Source organism: Poecilia reticulata, chromosome 7 (assembly GCF_904066995.2).
Source record: "Poecilia reticulata chromosome 7, P_reticulata-male-v2, whole genome shotgun sequence".
NCBI lineage: Eukaryota > Metazoa > Chordata > Actinopteri > Cyprinodontiformes > Poeciliidae > Poecilia > Poecilia reticulata.
Genome location: NC_088836.1, coordinates 16,224,040 through 16,244,328, shown reverse-complemented (window position 1 = coordinate 16,244,328; position 20,289 = coordinate 16,224,040). Strand labels below are relative to the sequence as shown.

Here is a 20,289-nt window from a genome sequence, read left to right as displayed (position 1 = left end):
ACGCACTTACGCCAAACGCTTCTGTCCTCACTTCTGAAATAAGAACAGAGACAATTAGCCCAGTCACACACATACAGTCCACGTCTCCTCCTAAAAATAAAGCTCAGAAATGAGGACATTAGCCATGTCCGGTCCTGAATCCCCCCCTCCCCTCCCGCCTCATTCCTGCTGGGTTGCTGCTGTTTTTCCATTGTGTTTCCCCGGATTGAGGTCTGCCAGCGGGTCCATCTGCCCCCGGTGTCCACGGAGCTGCCAGGCATTTGGACAAAAGCTGCCACAGCAGCAGACAGCATGGGGATAATGATGGATGGTGCGAGGCAGGTGAAAACCTCCGCCACTGTTCCCAGCAGAGGGTTGATGGGCTGAATGGAGGCCGAGGCGTGGAGGGTCAAAATCTGTGTCTGCTCGGCTGCCAGGAAGGAAAACAATAACTAGGAGAGAACATGAGGAGGAAGGGTTCGTTCCTCATGAGATACATTTAAAAATCAGTCCGAGACATTTTGCAGCAAAACTACTAAAACCGAATCAGCGGTCAGATGCAAGTAAATCACTTCTCATCTAGGAAAAGATAGCTCTCTCAGATCGATCTGTTGTGAAAGCACTTGGACCGTCTCATCTCCTTAAGTCAAGAGCTTCATGTCTCCTCGACCTTAATGAGTAGACCTCTACTCTGCCGCTACACTCCCAGCCTTTCATGCGTGAAAGACTTTTTTACCTGCCCACATTAGAGGATCTCTTCCCGTCTTACTTCATCCGGAGGTCTGAGCTGCGAGTCAGGAGTGAGAGAAGACAGTTTGTGAATGAACGACTCGAAGCCTGGAGTTGGAGGAAAAACAGATGCCGTCAGCAGAAGGCGAAGAGACAAAGGGGGAAACGTTTCCATCGGCTTAAAAAGCCAAAGGCAATATAGCAAATGGCTGCAGCGAGGAAGGAGGCAAGAACCCAGACGGAAAGCACAACACATTAACGTTCGCAGAGGAAGAGAGAGAAGCAAAACGTGGCGGCAACAAAGCACACCCGATGGCCGCTTTAGTAGGCGCATCTGACCTTCAGGTTGGACCTCTTTGGCTTTCCAGACCTGCCTTTGACTTGTTCACAGTGAAGAGTCAGCAAAGGTGTTGAAAACATTTAGAGATTTCAGCCCATATCAACACCACAGCATCACACAGTTCCTGCTAGTTCACATTCATGCAGAGATCTGCCTGGTACACCGCTTTTCAAAATTTCTCTCTTTGGATTGAGATCTGCTGAGGAAGGTGGCCATGTAGTCATACAAGTATGAACATGGTCAGCAACAACACTTGGGAAGCCTGTGCCATAGGGCTGCACAATAAATCAATAGCTATACATATCACAGTAGACATATTGATAGAAAATACGTCTGTTAGAAAGCTGAACGATTTCACTGAACTCTGACGCAAAACCACACAGTATCCTGGGGGATGTAGGCAGAGGAAAGGCTTTAGCCGCTCAACCTCTCAGAGCGAGCTAAGCTAGGTTAGTGGCATCAACTAACTCACTCACTCTTTGGTTGCCTAGCAACAACCTGCTGAATAAGTTGCACAGCAGCAGTTTCATGTTTTGCCACCGTATCTGCATGGGAAAAAAAACCTGGTTGTAATGAGAAAGTATTAGCTACTGATGCCTCTCCATCATCCAGAACCCGTCTGTCCATTTTCCGTTGACGTCCAGCATCAACGAGGCATTCTCATCAACACGACTGCAGTTTTGTTTTTTTTGTTTTTTTCCTGTTTTGAACTGTTCTCTGTAAAACCAAGGGGTGGTTTTGTGAGAAAATCCCAGTAGATCAGCAGTTTCTAACATAGCAACAACCACGCCACATTCAAATGTACTCAAATCCACTTTTGTCCTCGTTCTGATGCTCAGTTTCAGCTTCAGCAAAGTTACCTTCACTGCATCTGGACGTCTGAGTGGACGACATTGCCACCATGTGATTGGTTGAGTAAACATTTGGGTTTTCAAGCAATTAAGCAGGTAATGTCAGGTGAGTGGAATACGTTACAGATCTCTTGAGAAACAACAAATATTCAAATTCTGGAGCTGTATAACACCAGGCCTCCTTAATATTATAAACCAGTTGCAAGAGAGACATTTCTATGCATTTTTAGGAATAACAACACAACTCTTAGCGATACAATTTGACCACAAAAACATCTGTATTGGAACGTTTTATAAAAACTACGTGAAGAAGCCGACTCACAGATGGCTGACGACAACGGAGCTGGTTGGATTTATCCATAGTTTTGGGGGAATTCCTGAAGATTTGGACAATTTCCCAGTTTTCTGGTAAAAGGCCTTAGAAATGCTGCCAGGAAAGCCTCACAGTGTTGGGAAATGCAGCATAAATTTTAATATTTCACAATACTATATTGTTCCTGCCCCCTTATGACGTAACCAAATGTTCCTGATAAAGGGCTCTTTGTGAGTTTAATGCACTCAACATACAGCGTCTGTTAACACATGAAACAAATTCAGGTTTTTCATGAGAATCAGCAGAAACTAAGCAGATATAAAATATGCATCGGCTCAGATGAATTGTTTTGAGGTCAGCCAGTTTCACAGTCATTGTTGTAAACAGGCAGACACAACAATGGAGACGTCAGAGTCATCGTTTGATGTTTCTCCAAAAACCGTATTGTCTGTCGGCAGGAGCTTCTCAGAGGGAGTTTTACCTAATCAGGGGTGATAATCAAATATTTCTTGACAAGCAAAAGAATAATTGGAAACAGGGTCTATCATAAAGTCTTTAGTGAGCAGTGTAAAATTAAATTAGATGTGACATTTGAGCATTTTATGGTGTAGCATGAAGCAGTTATAATGAATTTTAGGTACATTTAGGTACACCAACACAACTGCTTCTAAATTTAATGAAAATGCATTCACATTGAAAACAGCAGGTCAGCGGTTATCATTTTGACTTTTGTAGTCCTCAGGTTAGTGCTAATGTGACAAAATATAAAATAAAAACTAGAGAAGCAGTCATAAACCAGAGCCACGGACGCAAAGTGAGCTCTTTTTCTTCTAGATTACTTGGTATCTGATGTTGTCCTGGCTTGCGGAGGCGCATTGATCTGCTTAAAGTCATTATGTGGGCAGAAGGTCAGCCAGCCGTTTCTGACCTGGAGTTAATCACTTGCTAATTGAAGGGAAATGACTCCGATTTAGTTTCCTGCCATCCTTCGAGTGGCCATGCAGCTAAGTGTGGCCAACACATCCCATGATGAATGTGAACTGCGTATAGAAATCTTTTCCTTTTTTTTTAAATTATTTTTGCTTGGAGCTAATGTATAGAGCTTCTTGAAAGGCATGCTTGACGTGGATGTTTCTTCTCTCGCTGGGTTATTCTTACATTGTCTCCAGATTAGAAACATAAGACCCAGTAACTATTAATTAGCTTTTTAAAAAATGTAATTAATAAGTGTCAAAACATTTTAAAATTGAATCATCTGTAGAAGCCACCAAAGCAGAAGTTACCATACACTAAATGTATATTCTTCAGGCATGATTGCTTTCCTAATGTCTGGCATACATAACAGATCTAATCTAATTATCAAAGCACAAATAAAATTTATCAAATTAGATTTTGATTACCTTCTTACTGCCTCCAGTGTTTAATGACCAGAGGAGAGGAGCGGAGATGTGTAGCGGAAAAGAAAATGCAACACCAGAAGACGGGTAATCATGGGAAGGATGTCAGATCAAAACAAATTCAAGAGAGACAACATTTCTCCAGCTTCAGGACGAAGTTCTTTTATATAAAATGCTTAACTCAAAAATGAGCAAAACGTGAAGTTTGAATCTTAGCAAATTCGAGAACAAATGAGAAACAAAGTCATTGACATGTACTAGTGTGGAAAAATTCACAAAGCCATGTTTGAGGCTCTGTAAACAGCAACATGAAAAAAATCAAAATCTAAAATACTGCATACCTGGTTGGAGCTTCTTCTGCATCGATGTGACGTGTTGCCGAGGAGGTCAGTCTGTGGTTCTGCTGTGGAAGTCCAGGTCGCTTCGGGTCGTCTGCATTGCCGGGTCCAGGGCCTCTCGTCTTCCTGTTAATGATACTTCATATTGTCTCTCTGGGATGCAGATCAGGTCAGTCTGGTGGATAATCAAGCACAGTGACCACTGAAACAGCTTTTGGTACCTTCAGCAGTGTGGGCAGCTGCCAAGTCTGGAAAATGAGATCAGCGTCTCATCTGCAGAGGGAAACATTGAGGACTCTATAGTTTCCTGGTAGACGACTGCGCTGACTGTGGCCTTGATGAAGCAAAGAGAGCCAACAGTTTTCTCTCCGTTTCGTGTTGACAGACTCATTGAAACTACTGAACGAAGGTCAGGTTCTTTTTCTTAGCAAGACATTTTGGATCAAGTCTCCGGTGTAGAAGAGGCTTATCACAATTTAACTTATAACGCCTCATCTCAGGGCACTTAGCCTCAAAACAAAATTAAATCTAATCATAGACAGATTTAAAGCTAAGTCAGTACATTCTGATTTGACTGCACTGTTTGATGGTAATCTAAGGCGATTGCATCAAATGAAGGGATTTGACAGTGATGCCTTATTCCATGGACCTGAGTGATTGTGCCATTTCCCTCCATAACTTTAAACAGCCTTTGCTTCGCAGCACCTCTCAAGACATTCAACACCGCTGCTTGTGCCACTTTACTGCTCCACTTTTTCCTTCCACTCAACTTTCCATAAATTCTCTGATATAATTCTCTTTAAATAGCCAGATCCTTTAGCAACATCTCTTTTTTTTGAATAAGAAAGGATTGGTCTTTATTGATCTTTTGTAATATTCCACTTTTTAAAAAAACAGAAGTTTAGTTGTCAGCCATGATAAAAACTAAAGCGATCCACATAATTTGAGTTTCCTTTTGTGACATTTCATTGATATTTCAATACATAGAGATTCATGTATATGGTGTCCAGTCACCTGGGTCTTTATGTTGCATAACGTATAATCTGTTTACACAGGGATCCCTCTGCTGTATTTACAGATAAGTCGTCTATAGTGGAGCGTCTAACCGTTCCCTGGTTATTGCAGCTTCTACATTACATTCCTTTCAGTGGCTCAATATTACTTCTCCAAATGGCAGCGTTAAGGAGCTGACCACATGACACGATCTCTAATGTGACGACGAGGCTGAGTTCCACGCAGTGGCGCGTCTCTTCTAAAATGCCACAAGGTGCCCACCGCTGTGCCCCCGAGGGGAGGTGAGCCAGAGGCTTCTCGGGGAGGGAGCTGCAGACGGGTAGCAACTGCAGAGCCATGGAGGTAATGAAGACAATGACCTTTAATGTAGGCAGACTGTCGGTTCTAGTTTGCCGTGGACTGTGCAGCTTCTGTGCTAGAGTCTGAGAGCAAAAGCCACACGCACCCCCAAACTGAAGGATCCGTCCATCGGTGAAAAAGCCAAGAACTGTGTGTTTTTGTTGTTTTTTTGTCATCACTCTCCTCCGTGAACTTCATCCTCGCAGGCAGAGCAGAGACAGCGGCCTAATCAGGAGGTGATGATCAACGCAGACAGATTGGGTATGTGACATAACACCCTCCCTAAGTTGTCACGCTGCTGTCAAAACCGGGGGTGGTCCTGTCCACCTCGATATAATCGAGCTTCTCCTTCGTCCACACGTCAGGTGTAAATGGTTCACAAGTTTGCTGTGAAAAGCTCCCGAAATAAAAACAAAACAAAACAAAAAAAAAGTGAGAAAATACAAGATCTTCCACGGAGATACAGCGTTTTGACTGTCTATGGAGAATAAATTACTGAAATTACTAATTAAAAGGAATTTTGGAATTTAAGCCAAAGTTTATTATTCAATTTTCATCAAGTCTTCCTTCATTCCACAGTTTCATAAATGAAATGCCTGATTGGACAAAAGGCTGATTAATGTTGCAGAGAAAGTTCAAAGCACTACGATCAGTTTCCTTCGGTATAAATGTGTCTCGTGATGATTTAAAAATTAAACCATTTAGTCTAATGAACTGATTTTTTTTCTCCCCTTTCCTCATATGGGCTCTGCACTAAAAGAAAAAAAAACATTTTATCATTTCACTGAGTGAATGAATGCTGTTGCATGTAATTTATCCTAGAGCCCCTGAAAGCAGTGGCACTAAAACGTATTAGGCTGAGATCCTTCTGGCTCATGTACAAAGTACTCATCATTAATGGACTCCACCAGCCTTCATTTCCTCCTCAGGTAAAGTGGCAAGAACAAACATTTTAACTGAGCTCTGAGCTACAGGAAAAATGCACAAACTATTGATCAAATCCTAAAATACTGACGCACTCCGAATGCTTCACATCCTTCACTTTGGTACTCCTAATTGGGAAAGAGTGCAACATTAAAATTTCCCCAATTAGAAAATAAAGTCCAGCCAAGTAGAGCTTTAATGACAGAAGAAGCCAGTAACTCTGGAGGAGCTTCAGGGGGTCACCGCTCAGTTTTAGGAATCGGATGGTAATAAAACTACCAGCTGTGAACTCAAGAGAATCCAGCCGGAAGGACTCACCTTCGCAACTTTGCAGGGATCCCAACAGTTGCATGTGGTAAGATGAAACTAAAACGTAAATGTTTGATCTTTATGAGAGATCCTGTGTGTGGAAGACGACTACCACAACATAAACCACATACCCAGACTGAAAACTGATGGTGGCGGCAGCAGCAGCAGCAGCATTTGTGCAGTGGGGAGGCTTTTCTTCAGCATGGAAGCTGGTCGGAGGTGATGGAAGATTAGCAGTTACGTAAAGTTCAAACCTGGAAGAAAAACTGTTGTAGGATCACCGTTTAGGAAAAAGAATGACCATAAACATTCGACCAGAGCTACAATGGAAAGCCTTTGAATCAAAAGCTGATGTTCAGAAATGTTTTTCTTGCAACCTGACTTGAGTCTGGGGAGTTTTAGAAAAAAAAAACATGCAAGGATTTCAGACAGACCTGAATAAACATTCGTTTTCTTTCCATATTACGATGACGGACTACTTTGCATTGGCACATCACATGAATGCATTGAACTCTGTTGTAGTTGCGAGGTACAGCTGACGGGGTTATTAACACCTTTGCAATGTACTGTCAGGTGTCAAATATGTGATTGTGCTGTACAGGGGTTAAAGAAACAAGCAGCTCAAAAAATAAAAACGTTAAGAGTTGTTGCAACACTCAAACCATCTTTTGCCAAAGGATCTAGATATCTCCGGCTGACTGTGACAGGAAACTGATGACTTTTAACTTTACTACACAATTTCTGAGAAATAATCAATTCTGTTTTTTTGAGGTTTGCAATGCAAAATCCATGCATGGATTCTATTCCCATGTATTTTCAAATCAAAACCCCAAGACAGCAACAGATGCTTGAGGAGCCACGAGCGCTTCATAAATAAAATAATGTGGCTGGTCAACACATTGTGAAAAAATAAATAAATTCCTGCATGACAGCACTGTAAATTTCATTCATCACGCCTCAGCACGCACCAAATCAGACATGGAGGCTTCCTATTCTGCCACTGGTGGAGTTCAGGCTCCCTCAGTGAGGGCTGAGGTGGGGGAGGGTTAAGTAAGCAGCGGAGAATCATCGGCGGGTGGGCTGCGTTCGATCCCCACTGTTGTAGGGATTCCTCGGGCGGAACTAATTCAGCACGCAAGAGCGGTTAAAAGAAGGTGAATACACAGGGGGACAACCGGGAGGAAAAGCGGGAGCGACAGGTGCAGGCATGCAAGAGCTGAAGTGGAAGGAAACCCCGAGCAGGCAGAGCGCGGCTTTGACTTTGGCTGCCGCGGTTTCACAAAGCGATCCGTTTACAGCCCCGGATGAAAGGAGACATTTTTCCTCCTGAAAACAGACTCTGCTGGAGAGCTGTGAACTTTTGAGATAAACGGAAGGTGAAGAGTAGCTCTCCGTTTCTTTGTGGTTTCCAGATACGCAAGCAGTGAATGACAGGAGATCAGGATGTGCCAACAGGTGGCTCACTGAAATCTAAATTTCAGTGTTTAATCTCCTTAAACGATCTTGAATGCACCACGCTGATCTAAGACGCATCCATCTTCATACGTCTGAGATTTCACAAGAGCACTCGAGGCTAAATTGTAAGCTGAACAGGTAAACAATATGCAATCATACTCCGTAAGTTGGAATATGTATGGCCCGTCAGATTAAAAAGTATTTTCTGGAATAACCTTGAAGCAAAAACTAAACTTTTCATTAAGCAAACATTTCTACGAAATGTTAATGACAGTCTAATTGTAAACGTCATATTTCCATCACCTGCAAGTGGAAAATCATAACAGTAATAAAGGCTTTTAAACACCCATTTGCGTTTAATTTGTTTCACTTAATGAAAAAGTTCCTGAAATAAATGAGCTTTTTCAGTAACATTCTAATTCATTGAATGGATTCATTGAATGGGTCTGCCTTGTATACTAGAATGTCATCAAAACGTTCATCTCAAAAAGCAAAACAAACTTGAAGTGTTTCTCGATTAAATTAGATGGATTTAAGCACAAAAAAACTTAACACATGAAATGTTTTATAGAAAATGTGTTAATGTATTGTACTGTAGATGGACTGCGCTACTTGCGCATAAATTACTGCACCAATGCGGTGTGGCATGGAGATCAGCACGTCATGCTGCATCTAATCTAGGGTGCTTTATCAGAGTTCTCAGTCTTCCTTCAACAGGGTTACCATGGCTACGTTTGACAGTGCAGCCAGACAACAGGTTCTGCAGTAAAAGGGAGAATCTGCAGAAGGGAGCATGAACTGCTCCAACATTTCTTATGCATGTTATTCCTCCTTCCACTAAATCTTTCAGGTTTGCCCTGAACTTCTTTAGCTGGTTCACTCCTTGTTGAGGGCATAGTTGACTCCCTGTTGGACGACTGTTCTGTCAGCGTTCTTCCCCTTGTCAGTGTGGTGGAGGAAAAAAATAAAATAAAATTCTGAATTAGTTTTATTTTTCACTAGTGTCGACTCTCAGAAATCTAGGATGCGACAGGCCTAACTGGTAATGGGTATGGTAATGTAATCACGGATATAAAGAAGCTTTAGATGCTACTCCAATTTATTCAGTCATCTGTAGAGTAGCTTGCAACTGGTTCCACTGCTCTCACCAACATTCCCAAGTGTGTCTAAAATGTCGTCCATGTGCAGGTGGAACTCACTAATCTTGCTATGTCAACCAACCTGCCTGCTCTACCTGGTGTCCAGGTCCAGTCCTGCAGGTTTTTAGAAGAGTCTCTGCTCAAACTCGGCTGATTCAAACAGTCCATCTGCGTCCTCAGCATGTCAAAGCTTTGCAGAGGCCTGCAAATCAACCATCATTTGATTCAGGCACCAGGATGAGAACTGAAATGATACAAGTCCTCGAGGAGATCCCAGTTTATCGTCTGTGAGTAAATGTGTTTCTTATGATGGATAGTTTCCCTCACCTTTAATATCCTGCTGTAAACTTGTTGCTTTAAAGTGAGAAGTGCTGATCGATGTTTGGATCAGTCGGACGCAAACATTTTAAATCCTGACGGACTAGTAAAAATAGTGGGAAAAAAAGTTCCTGCGACGTGTTTGAAGACGCTCGATAAAGATGGAACCTCCAGTTTAGTGCTGTTAAAATATCCAAGCCCAGTGAAAACATGTCTCCTTATGAGCTCAACTAAGCTTGAAAGTTCATTCATACAAGTTTAAAATGTGAGCAAAGATCTACTTATAGGTAAATGATGATATTTTTAGAAAATGTCATCTTTGCCACCTCTTCCTCAGGAGTGAAGGATGCTCTGGAATAGGACACATTCAGGGACCGCAGGAAAAAAAAAAACCTGTTAAGAAGTTTCAACCCTAAGGCTTTCTGCAGTGCAGGATGACATCACACTGAAGTGATTCATCGCTCCATCTGGAGTCCAGCTACGGCGACTGTAGGAAATAAACTGCAAACAATATCTAAAACACTTTTAAAGAGACAATGAATGAAATTTTATGCATTTATTCATGTAGTTATTCCACTCTGATTCAAAGGCTCAAGGCTGGGTCAGCGGTTTAATAGCCAAAAATACTCTAGAATTTATGGTTAATGTTTTTAAATCACTTTAAGGTTTTCTCTTCATTGTTTGTACCATCCTTCCTTAAAAATGCCACAAAACTTTGAAAAGTGCATTTTGGTGAATATCTCCAAAACTTCGAGTTGTTCGTACACCCCCAACCCATAAAAATGTCCCCCCTTGTCAAGGCTTGTGATGTCACAAATTTGCAACAGGAAACCACCAACATGTTTGTTTTGTTTTGTTTTTTTCCCCAAAGGTTTTATAACCATCCTGTTCAAACAACATTCTTTTTTTTTCTTTTTACACAGCCAGAGAACAAAAAAAGATTGAACATAATAAACTCCCAAACCTTTTGTACAGAGAAATCAAACTAAATGAAGAAAACATCTCTTATTAGTCCATGAATCCTCGCTTGCATTTGCGATAAATTGGGAAGGGAGACACGAGCGTGTCCAAATGAGGCTCTCTGTGTTGTACGCAATATCAATCAGTCTATTTCACTCGCTGGTTTTATCGGTTTTTATATGGAATAGAAACCAGCGAGACTAGGCCATTCAACAAGTAATCCAGTAATGTCTATGATAGTGTGTGCGTGCGTTCAGAGGTTATCAGTGTGAATGTGTCAGGAGTAGGCAAACTAATTAGGTGTATGCATGTCTGAGTCTCATGATTTAAGCCAGTCCGAACCCCTCTGAGCATTCCTGAATGGCCAACAGCAGCATGTGTCTCAGCTTCTCGTAGCTCTCGTAGGCTGGAAGGTCAAGCTGGTTAAAGCTGAAGAGGGACAGACGAACAGAAACGATTAGCTCGGCTTCGTTCAGACGTTCAGAAGCGACGCGGTAACCGAGCCGCGTCTCGCTTACCAGGTGTGAGCAGATGGCAGACGGTCAGTTGATCGATCATCGCGGTGAATCTGAAACTTCTGGATGCCGTTCATGCCTTCTAGAGCAGCGAAACCCTGGAGGGGAACCTTGGATGTGCCGGTGACAAACTGCAGGAACTTGGCCCGGTCTGCCTGATCGAAGGACCGCAAGGCTCTCCAGAACCACTGGATCTGCCAGGCAAAAGACAAGATCACAAAAAAGTGAGTATTTTTGCTTAAGAAACACTTTTTTTTATAAATCAAGTTTTTTTTTTGAGTATTCTGTATTTTGTAGAAACTAATTTTCTCCAAGTTTTAGTCAAATTTAAAAAGCATTTGAGACTTTTTTTTTTTTTTTTTTTAAAGCTTAAATTTTGATTTGGAATTTACATGAACTTTTAAAATTAGACTTTCACAACTTATGTTTAATACTAGATAAAGTAAGAACCCTTTGATTCATTTCCTCAAATAAGTTAGAAATAGTGAAAGGTTGGTGGAGAGTTTGATCACAACAAAAAGCAAAACCAAACTTCTTCAGCCAGAACCAGAACAAACCTAATGAACAAACACTTCCACTGTATTACAAGGGGAAAACAAATAAAAAGAATAATCAAGTAATTAGCAAGAGCAAATCTGAGACCTAACTAAAAGTAATTAAAGAAACATTGTGGAAACTTGTATATTTCAAACTTCTCAAGGCCTAAAATGTGACTTTTTAATGAGCTGCAGGATCCACAATAAAAGTATCTTGTGTCTGGTATCACTTCCCCTCAATCCCAACTCCAACTTGTTAAAATGTTTTTAAGTTATTAGGACTGTTTTTTTTTTGTTGTTTTTTTTTTGTTTTTTTTTACTGAACTTTACCTGAATAGAGCTGGATTGGTATTTATGATATTCAGTGTTGGCCTTCAGGTCATCGATGTCGATGGTAGGCAGGCCAGAGATGAGCAGCTCCAGCTCCTGCTCTGTGAAGATGGAGATCAGTCTTTTGGGGATGATCTCGTAGAATCCCTCAAGGAAGGCTGCCAGTTGTTTGCGGATTGCGCCTAAAAATAGAAATAAATGCAATTATGGCCAAACTGAAAACAGTCTGATAAAAATTGTCATATTTTTCGATTTAAAGGCTTATGTAAACGTAATACAGGTATAGAGGTCTTGTTCCAGCAGCACTCTTTGTCTGCTGGATATTTAAGAATAATTGCTGCCATCTAGTGGCTGTGTTTCCACATTACATCTTTAGTCAGAATATGGAGATTTAATACAATGCCAACTTGTCAAACAAGCACAAATCTTCACTGTTTACTCCTTAGTGTGACAAAGACCCTCATTGTTAGGGGATGTAAATATTCAGAAGCTTACCAGTCATCTTCATCTGGCACACCAGATGAACGTACTCCTTCTTATTTTCCTCTGTAACAAGAATGTTGGCGCCGTTCGGCTTGAGGTCTCTGACTTCACACACTCCAAACTCTTGGACCTAAAACCAGCGGTAGTTGCAAAATACAACTTTCACATCTCAACTTACGTTGATTGGACGGTCAAGTTCTAACTAATGGGTGGTGATGAGAAATAAGCCACAGATTGAAACACTGCAGATACAGACCTCTGTGCTGAACGTCAGCTCATAGCCCAGTGTGGACACGTCGTTCTCCAACAAGTACACCAAACCCTGGAAGAATGGGTAGTCCTCGCTCTCCATGTCCGTGTACCTGTAGAAAACAAAAGATGAGTGCAAAACATTGAGAAACTAAAAAAAACATATATATATATACAGATGGGGTTAAGTAATTCAACTATTCAGGTTCATTTATGTGAGAAAATTTTATTAGTCTTTTTTTTTTTTTAAACAGGAATCTGTGACCCCTTTTTTTGTGTTTTAAGATACTAAACAACAAAATCAAACTGTAAAACTGGAATGTTAGAGGTCAAAATGGAAAAAAAAAATTGTCATACAGTGAAAGCTGAGGTTAATAGTTGCTTCATTAAATGGCGGCACACAAAGCTTTAAACAGAAGCAAATGTAACAGAAGGTTAACTGCGAGTGCAGGAGGCTCAGGTACCTGACGCTCTTGCCCAGGATGTGTTTGTAGAAGCTGCGAGTGAAGTAGCATTCCAGCAGCCGGTTGTCGTACACCGCCTTGGCCACAACGCGACCCACAAACTTGAAGTAGCTGAGGTGGTTGGGGTTGCAGTGAGACGAGGGGTTTATGGTGTAGGTGACGCGGTCGCCGGGTGACGTGCGGAACAGGGCGTACATGGGGTTGAACATCTCCCGAGAAATGATCATGTACCACTCCCTGAGCAGGCCACCGGCATCCTGACCCTCCTCCCCTTCGAACACGATGTATCTGCAACAGAGCCAAAGCAAAACGCAGAGGTTCGGTGAAGTGGTTCTGAATTATGGACATGAAGTGAAAAAGGAAGCGATGACAGCTTACAGTCTGTTCTTCATGTCCTCTGGGCTCTTGCGGTGCAGTTCCCTGTAGGAGTCCTCAAACACGTGATCGCGCCTCACATGAACAGCCATGTCCTCCTTTCTAAGGCCTTCGTCCAGTCTTTCCAACTCCTGGCGGAAGTACCTTAAAGTGATGGAGAAAACCAGTAGGATTTGATCAAACGTCCCTGGTGAAGGTGGCACACGGTGACGGTGTGAAATTATTTCCCTTACTTCCTCTTAACGTCAAAGTCCAAAATCCGGATGTAGTCGACTAATACTGCGAAGGGCCCATCAGCCAGGTGAGTGGTCGACTGTCTAAGGATCTGATTAAGCACTGTGCGGTGAGTTTCTAAAAAACACAATCAGTTCTGTTAGAAACCGAACAATGCACCGAAACAAAATTCCCTCTTTTTACTTCAGTGTGCTTCAGTCTCACCAGCAAAGCGGAGGAATTTCTGGGTGTCTGGAGGGAGGTTGGAGGAGATGTGCATGGAGGACGGCTCTCTGGAAAAGAACGGGTCCAGGGACGAAGGGGTGGCGGGCGTGAGGGGCGCCGGGGACAGCGGCGGGGGCTCGTCTTTAATATGGGACAGCTGGCTCTCCCGCGTGTCCCTAACAGGAGGCTTGCTCTCTCGCTCCGTGGCGTGAACCAGAAAGAAGGCCTCCACAGCCGGCTGGAGCACTGGAGAAACGGATCATCAGTCACTGCTGTGCATCGCCAAACCTGCTTCCTTCACAATAAAAGCATTCCTTAATCGGAACTCCACCTACCCAGCACAGCATGCTGGTCATGAGACTCCTCCAGCTCCTTCAGACACTCCCCTAGCATGTCCCACAGCTCGTCCAGCAGCAGCTGCTCACTGAGCAGAGGGAGGTCTGGAAGTTTCTCCTCGCTCTCCGACTGAGCGTTTCCTTCTTCGTCTAAAACGAAAAGGTCAAATATGGACTTCAGAAAGGTGCTCCCCTCAGCGAGAAACACACAACAAACGCTATGAGTGGTGGCAATTTTGCATTTATACGGCTAAATATTAGTTCAGCAATTCACAAGAAAGCAACAATTTCAAGTATTTTCCTATTTATACATAAAGTGGTTTAATTGTAAGGAAAATGCGCAATTATATTTATAATAATCAAAATACATCTCTTATGTTTCAAACTCAAATAATTCTATAAATGTATAATTACAAATATATTTTTTAACATTTTAATAAGACTCAATAATACCCAATTTGCATACAATATTACAAACCATGACACCAAGTCTTCATACCATCACAGCAACAAGTTTTATTAAAATATATTATAAGTAGATGTAATATTTATGGCTGGATGCAGCAATTCATACCCAGAGGCGCAGCGTCTTGCTCCAGAGGAGACGGCTGGTCGACGTCCATTGGAGATTCATCTCTTTGTGCAGACTGAGCCTCTGGCACCGACTGAACGTCAGACTGAAGAAAACAAAGACAACAGGTCAGCAACAGGAAAACGTATAAAATACAGTAGTTTTTCTACACATGCAACTCTTATGAGGTTGCCATGCAAAATGGCATTCGCAATGTTCTACAGAAATAGAACTTTGAGGGAAGAAGGTCAAGGAAAAAGCATTAAGCCACATCTGCCAGCAAACAGACATGAGCAGTGGAGCAAGCAAAACATCCATTGTTAAACAACAGAACCCGCCGATGCAAACACACTGAAACACAATGCTACAAATTACAGGCACATCTGACAGACTGATGGGCCCGTCAGCATTCATCATGCCAGCAAAGATGATGCATCGGAGCATAAACCAACCGAGATAAAAGCAACTGGATGACAGCATGCACAATTATGTTTGCAGATAAACAGAAAGGATGTGGAAGAAAAAAAATATGATTTCACGCAATTTTCATAAAACCTAAACTCAATAAAGCCAGCTTCTAATTAGATGTAGCAAAAAAAATCTGTAAGAGTCATTTTAAAACCATTTATCAACATAATGACAGTAGCGAGGATTACACTACCACACAATGTATCTGGCGATTTTAGTTTTCTTGGGTTGTATAAAAGGCAATGTTAAGTAAGTAGGAATATGCCTGCTGTCAGTGCAGCCATGCTAACCGTGGCAGCAGCAGCCGTGCCAGTAGGGGGAGCAGCACCAGTGGGAGCATGGGGGGCAGCCACTGAGGATCCAGCGGCAGATGCAGAAGGGGCGGCAGGTGGGGGGGCCTGTTGGAGCCGACGTGCACGCTGCCCCTCTCTCACCATCTGAATGATGGCGTCGGCCTCAGCCTCAAGCTGCCGCACTGCGGCCTGGATGCTGCTGGCTGAGCCCAGGCTGCTGGAGCCTGGCGTTTGAGCAAACAACAGGTTTTAGTTTACGTTCAGAAAATATTCCACATCGAGCTTGAAGGGACTGCGCCTGGAAAATCGTCTTACCTAACCGACCTGTCTGTTTGGCTTTCTTGTTGGCACGCCGTGTGTCCTCACGCAGCTGGATAATCACCTGCAGCACTCGCAGGAAAAACTTCTGTGTTGATGTTTTGGACGTTAGCGAGCTCATGCAGGGGAGCTGCAACTCGCGTCCCCCTAGAGTGCGCTTCTGCGCAGCCACAATCACCACACTCTCCGAACCATCAAACCTGTGTGCCGACCAATAATAAGGTGTGTAACAAACAGCCATGTAGTAACTGACAAAAATATGTTAAACGCTTGTTTCATACGACTTTAAAACTACCGCTGTGGTCTAATGATGGTGTGCAACACACACACACACACACACACACACGCTCACCTGCTGGTCATCTTCCCCTTTAATCTGGCAGATAAGGAGGTGTCCTCTGGAGGTGCGTCTGGGGAATGGGAGTCGGCTTGTGCCTGCCTCTGCTGCTCCAAGTTGTACTCTCTCAGCTCCGCCAGTAACGTGCCTGAGACACACAAAAGAAAAAATAAATAAAAAATCAAGGTTGCAAGCTTGAAAAGAAATGGGTGTTTAAATCAACAAGGAAAGGATGAAACGTGTGAAGTACTTGTGAGTACTGACCGATCTGCTTGCATAGAGTGTAACCGAGGTGTCTGGCTCCACTAAGGAGCAGTCTGAGCACCGTGTCTCTGGTGGAGCCGTCTCCTCTAGACAGCTGCAGCAAAATGTTAGCAGCGTCCTCTAGTCCCTCCTCTGAACATGAGTGAGACGTCAACACCTTGGAGAGACGGAGGAGAAACATGTTCAAATCATCAAGATTTTAAGAGATCATGTAAGTCGTATAGAGTCCTATTTATTGTAAGCACTAAGCATAAACTGCTATATTAAACCTCGGTTGCAATGACTTAAGCACAGCATTATAACTGACTTTATGACACTTCAAGTGAGAAAGGAAGTAGACAAATTGTTGTGTTGTTTTTGACAGAGTGATTAACATCTCTGTCATAAAGACAAAGAGTGGGATGAGTTGGGCAGAAAACTGTTTTAAAAGACAAGATAGTATAAATATTGTAAGAACTGCAAAAACATACAGTAAATGGCTAAGCAAGTCATTATTTTAGGAGCCAAGATAAGTCATTTCAGGGACCGCTTCAGATTTTCAGATGATATTTTTAACCAATACAACAGGCTTATTATTGCTACTCTTAGGAGGTTCCAGAGTAATCTGTGGCTTTAATAAATCTTTACTCTTTACTTCCAGTCAGTAAACAAATATTCAGGATTATGAGATCTCATCATACCTCCACAGATAGTTGAAGCTGTTTCTCTGTGAGTCCTGTAGAGGCCATCTTGTCGCTCTCTGTACTCACAGCAGAGCTCCTCTGCTTTCCTGTAAAATGTTTTACACCAAAAGTCCATCAAATTAATTCCTGACGAAATGTGTTGCAGAGTCATGTGTGGATAAACTTGAGTACTTGGTGGGTTACCTGTAGAGGTTATTCCAGTGGATGGTGGTATAGAGATGGTGGTAGAAGAAGCCTGTGAGACGGTTATGCTCGTTCCTGAGGAAGTTCCCTGGGCTACGGCTCCTCCTGAGACAGCCGGCGCTGTCACAATGGGATGAGCAGAGCCCACCAACGCTGGACCCTGTGTCGTGATCGACACTGTGGACCCTGAGCTAGCTATGTTCGGGTTGGCGGCCTGTGGCGTCGGGTGTGCAGCAGGCACCTCCGTTGCCTTGTTGTCGGGCAGGGCAATAGATATGAGGGAGAGGAGGCGCAGCAGCTTTTCGGTGAGCAAGGAGCTCCGCCTGATAACGGGATGCGACAGCATGTTCATCAGCTGGCCAAGAGGGGACGTCTCCAGGCTGAACTGTGCTCCGTCGGCCTCCGAGCCGCCGCCCAGGGGCACCGTCTTCATCGAGGCTTTCCCCTTGCGGCTGACGTTCATATTGTCGAGCTTAACGAGCAGATCCCAGAAATCTGTGGAGATGCCTAAAGACTGAGGAGTCGCTATAGAGGAGCTCAGGGAGTTCGGAGTATTGGGGTTACTCTGAGACTGAGAGCCTGACCTGGAGTTACCAACTCCGCTTCCTCCCCCAGAAGAACCTGTACAAAGGCGAGAATCCAGATCAGAGGAAACCGCTGAAATGTCCTTACAACGCTGCTGGGTGAAGTGGCTTGGGAACACCTGCAGAAACACACAAGAATGAGGAAGTATTATAAACTAATATTTTATATGAAGAGCTATTGATTAAATGAATGGAAATCTAACCTTAGCTAGCTGGATTAGTGTATCCAGGACATGTCTGCAGACCACTGGAGCAGCCTGAGGATGGATGTGAACAGTGGAACCTCCGCCTGCTGCACACGTGACTCCTGCAGCGGCGCCCGGTACTCCTAGTGCTCCGGAAGCCATGGAGCTGCCGGCTGAATGCCGGTCACCGTGCTTCCTGCCTGACACCCGCTGGATTTGAAAAATGTTTGTCCGACAGCCCAAAGCTGCATCCATAGAGACGGAGAGCCAAGAGAGCTGGCTGGAGCTCCGAGACTCCACCCTGTTCAGCAGCTCTAAAGAGGATGATGAGGCGGCTGAACCTTTTCCCCCGCAGCCGCCCTGGCTGCTCCTCTTTCCACGGGAATCCTCCAGACGTGCCGTCTCCAGACAGACCTCACTCTCGCTGCTGCGCTGCAGGATGGACAGCAGGCTGCGGATGACCCACCCGCGGGTCTGCGAGTGGTAGCAGAGGTTCCTGAGCACGCGGTGCAGGCGGCTGGTGTTCAGCTTCGGTTCGTCCACAAACAGCAGAACCAGCAGGCAGGACAACGCCTCGTGGTCCAGCAGCAATCGTCCACGAAGGCGCAACAAAGAATCTACGCTGGAACTGGACGGTCTGGGGAAGACAGAATAGCCACGTGGTTTAGAAAGTATGAATGTTTCTAAGGTATCTCATGCTAAATCTTGCAATGCAGAAAGCCAAATGTTTCCACACCTGTGGTTTGTTCCTCCCCCCATCTGAAACGGTCCTCCTCTCTGGACAGCCAGACGGGTGTACTGGACGCCTCGGTTGCTTCCCAACCGGCTGGTGAAGGCGGGCGAGCGCAGGATGGCCGAAAGGGCTGAAGATGAGCTATGACCAAACAGCCTCTCGTGCATTAGCTGTCTCTGACGCACCTCTTGCTCCCTACGCAAAGCGGCTGCCTCAGCAGCAATGTCCGGCGGCATGACAGCCAGCACGCTGTCCTCCATGTCCTCAAGAACGCTCCGCCGGAGCTCCGAGGGCAGCGTCTGGATGAAAGTGACCGGATCCAGAGGAGTGTCTCCCTGTGGAGGCTGCTGCGCCAGCTCCCTTCGCTGCTGCTCAGCTCGCTGCTGGGCAAGAACCTAAGGCAAAAAAATAAATGAAATCAGACTCTTGGATTGGGTGGAAAATTGCATCTCAGAAGGTAAATTCTTGGTCTTCAATAATCTCACCTCTTCCTGAATAGCAGGCGGCAAAGCTGCCAGGAACTCGGGGCTGACCTCTGTAACCCCCGGACCTCCGAGCACAGGCGCGTTAGAGGAGGGTAGAGTTGTGGCAGGAGGAGGACGTGAAGGAGGTCTGATACCGAGCTGATTCTGAAGGACCTCTCGACGGATGTCTTCTGGAAGGGCCGCGAGGAAAGAAGGATCCACACCTTCTGGCAAATTGATTCCTGTAAAGAAAACAACAGGAAATGCGGTTGTGAAGACGTCATGGACTCTAAATTTTTATATTATTTTCTTTTATTATTTTGTGCAACTTTTTGTATTGATAACATAAGTGACTAAATATTCATCTTGTTTTCACTGCAAACAATCTCAACCTCACAGAAACAAATAATTGAAAAATTATTTAGGACCACTCGTTCATTGTACTGTTACAAATCTTAGAAAATAGCCTTTTCTATTGGCTGCACTGAAACGTATTCAAATCTTTACCAGCTAGTGGATCCTCCTCATCGTTGCTGGTGGATGGGAGAGGCTCTTCCTGGATGGCCTGGGATTGGCTGTCAGCACTGTCACTCCGAGGCATCGTCTCTCCAGGAGATGAAACGGACGTGGAGCTGATAAAGCAACAGAAAATAGACATTGTTTAATGTTAATACCCAAAACAATATAAAATCAAACACAAGCAATAAATGTAAGAGTTTTATTATAATCGTGCACTTGGTAAAAATGCAATTTAATAACAATGACAAAGAATGAGTCATACAGGCAATGTGTTTGATCCGAAATATACAGTTTTCCGTACCCAGTCTCTGCATCTGTCTGCCGATCGGTCAGCCCACTCTCCCTGCTGCCAGATAACTCCTGGGACAGCTGGGTGGTCTGCGGAGGATTGGGAGCAGCTTCTTCCTGAGTAGCAGATGCAGGGCTGCTGGTGTCCATGGGGGATCCTTCCAACTGCGACACGCCAACCGCTACAGGCTCAGTGCTTTCTACGATATCCGGGCTTAGCGAGGCTGAGGAGAGAAAAGGGCGACCTGTAACTTCCCTCTCTCTGGGTT

The 20,289-nt window shown here is 44.0% G+C and overlaps 1 protein-coding gene across 9 annotated transcripts in view; it reads right to left on the bottom strand.

The window, feature by feature from the left end:
* Positions 1-9,986: 9,986 nt before the first annotated feature.
* Positions 9,987-20,289, bottom strand: part of huwe1 (HECT, UBA and WWE domain containing E3 ubiquitin protein ligase 1) — a 38,401-nt gene continuing 28,098 nt past the window's right edge. For 8 of the 9 annotated variants that reach the window (XM_008413611.3, XM_008413618.3, XM_081608991.1 and 5 more), the window contains exons 61-82: positions 20,034-20,244; positions 19,721-19,845; positions 19,235-19,455; positions 18,753-19,144; positions 18,035-18,653; positions 17,248-17,950; positions 17,062-17,150; positions 16,382-16,538; positions 16,133-16,265; positions 15,778-15,980; positions 15,460-15,686; positions 14,705-14,807; positions 14,131-14,280; positions 13,796-14,041; positions 13,591-13,708; positions 13,361-13,501; positions 12,983-13,270; positions 12,526-12,631; positions 12,282-12,399; positions 11,787-11,968; positions 10,924-11,114; positions 9,987-10,834 (exon numbers count right to left, since the gene is read on the bottom strand). In XM_008413611.3, the coding sequence (XP_008411833.1) occupies positions 10,732-10,834; positions 10,924-11,114; positions 11,787-11,968; positions 12,282-12,399; positions 12,526-12,631; positions 12,983-13,270; positions 13,361-13,501; positions 13,591-13,708; positions 13,796-14,041; positions 14,131-14,280; positions 14,705-14,807; positions 15,460-15,686; positions 15,778-15,980; positions 16,133-16,265; positions 16,382-16,538; positions 17,062-17,150; positions 17,248-17,950; positions 18,035-18,653; positions 18,753-19,144; positions 19,235-19,455; positions 19,721-19,845; positions 20,034-20,244 (4,826 nt within the window). In that variant the 3' untranslated portion in view covers positions 9,987-10,731. The remainder of the gene's footprint in view (positions 10,835-10,923; positions 11,115-11,786; positions 11,969-12,281; positions 12,400-12,525; positions 12,632-12,982; positions 13,271-13,360; positions 13,502-13,590; positions 13,709-13,795; positions 14,042-14,130; positions 14,281-14,704; positions 14,808-15,459; positions 15,687-15,777; positions 15,981-16,132; positions 16,266-16,381; positions 16,539-17,061; positions 17,151-17,247; positions 17,951-18,034; positions 18,654-18,752; positions 19,145-19,234; positions 19,456-19,720; positions 19,846-20,033; positions 20,245-20,289) is intronic. The other variant, XM_081608993.1, reaches the window with a different exon arrangement.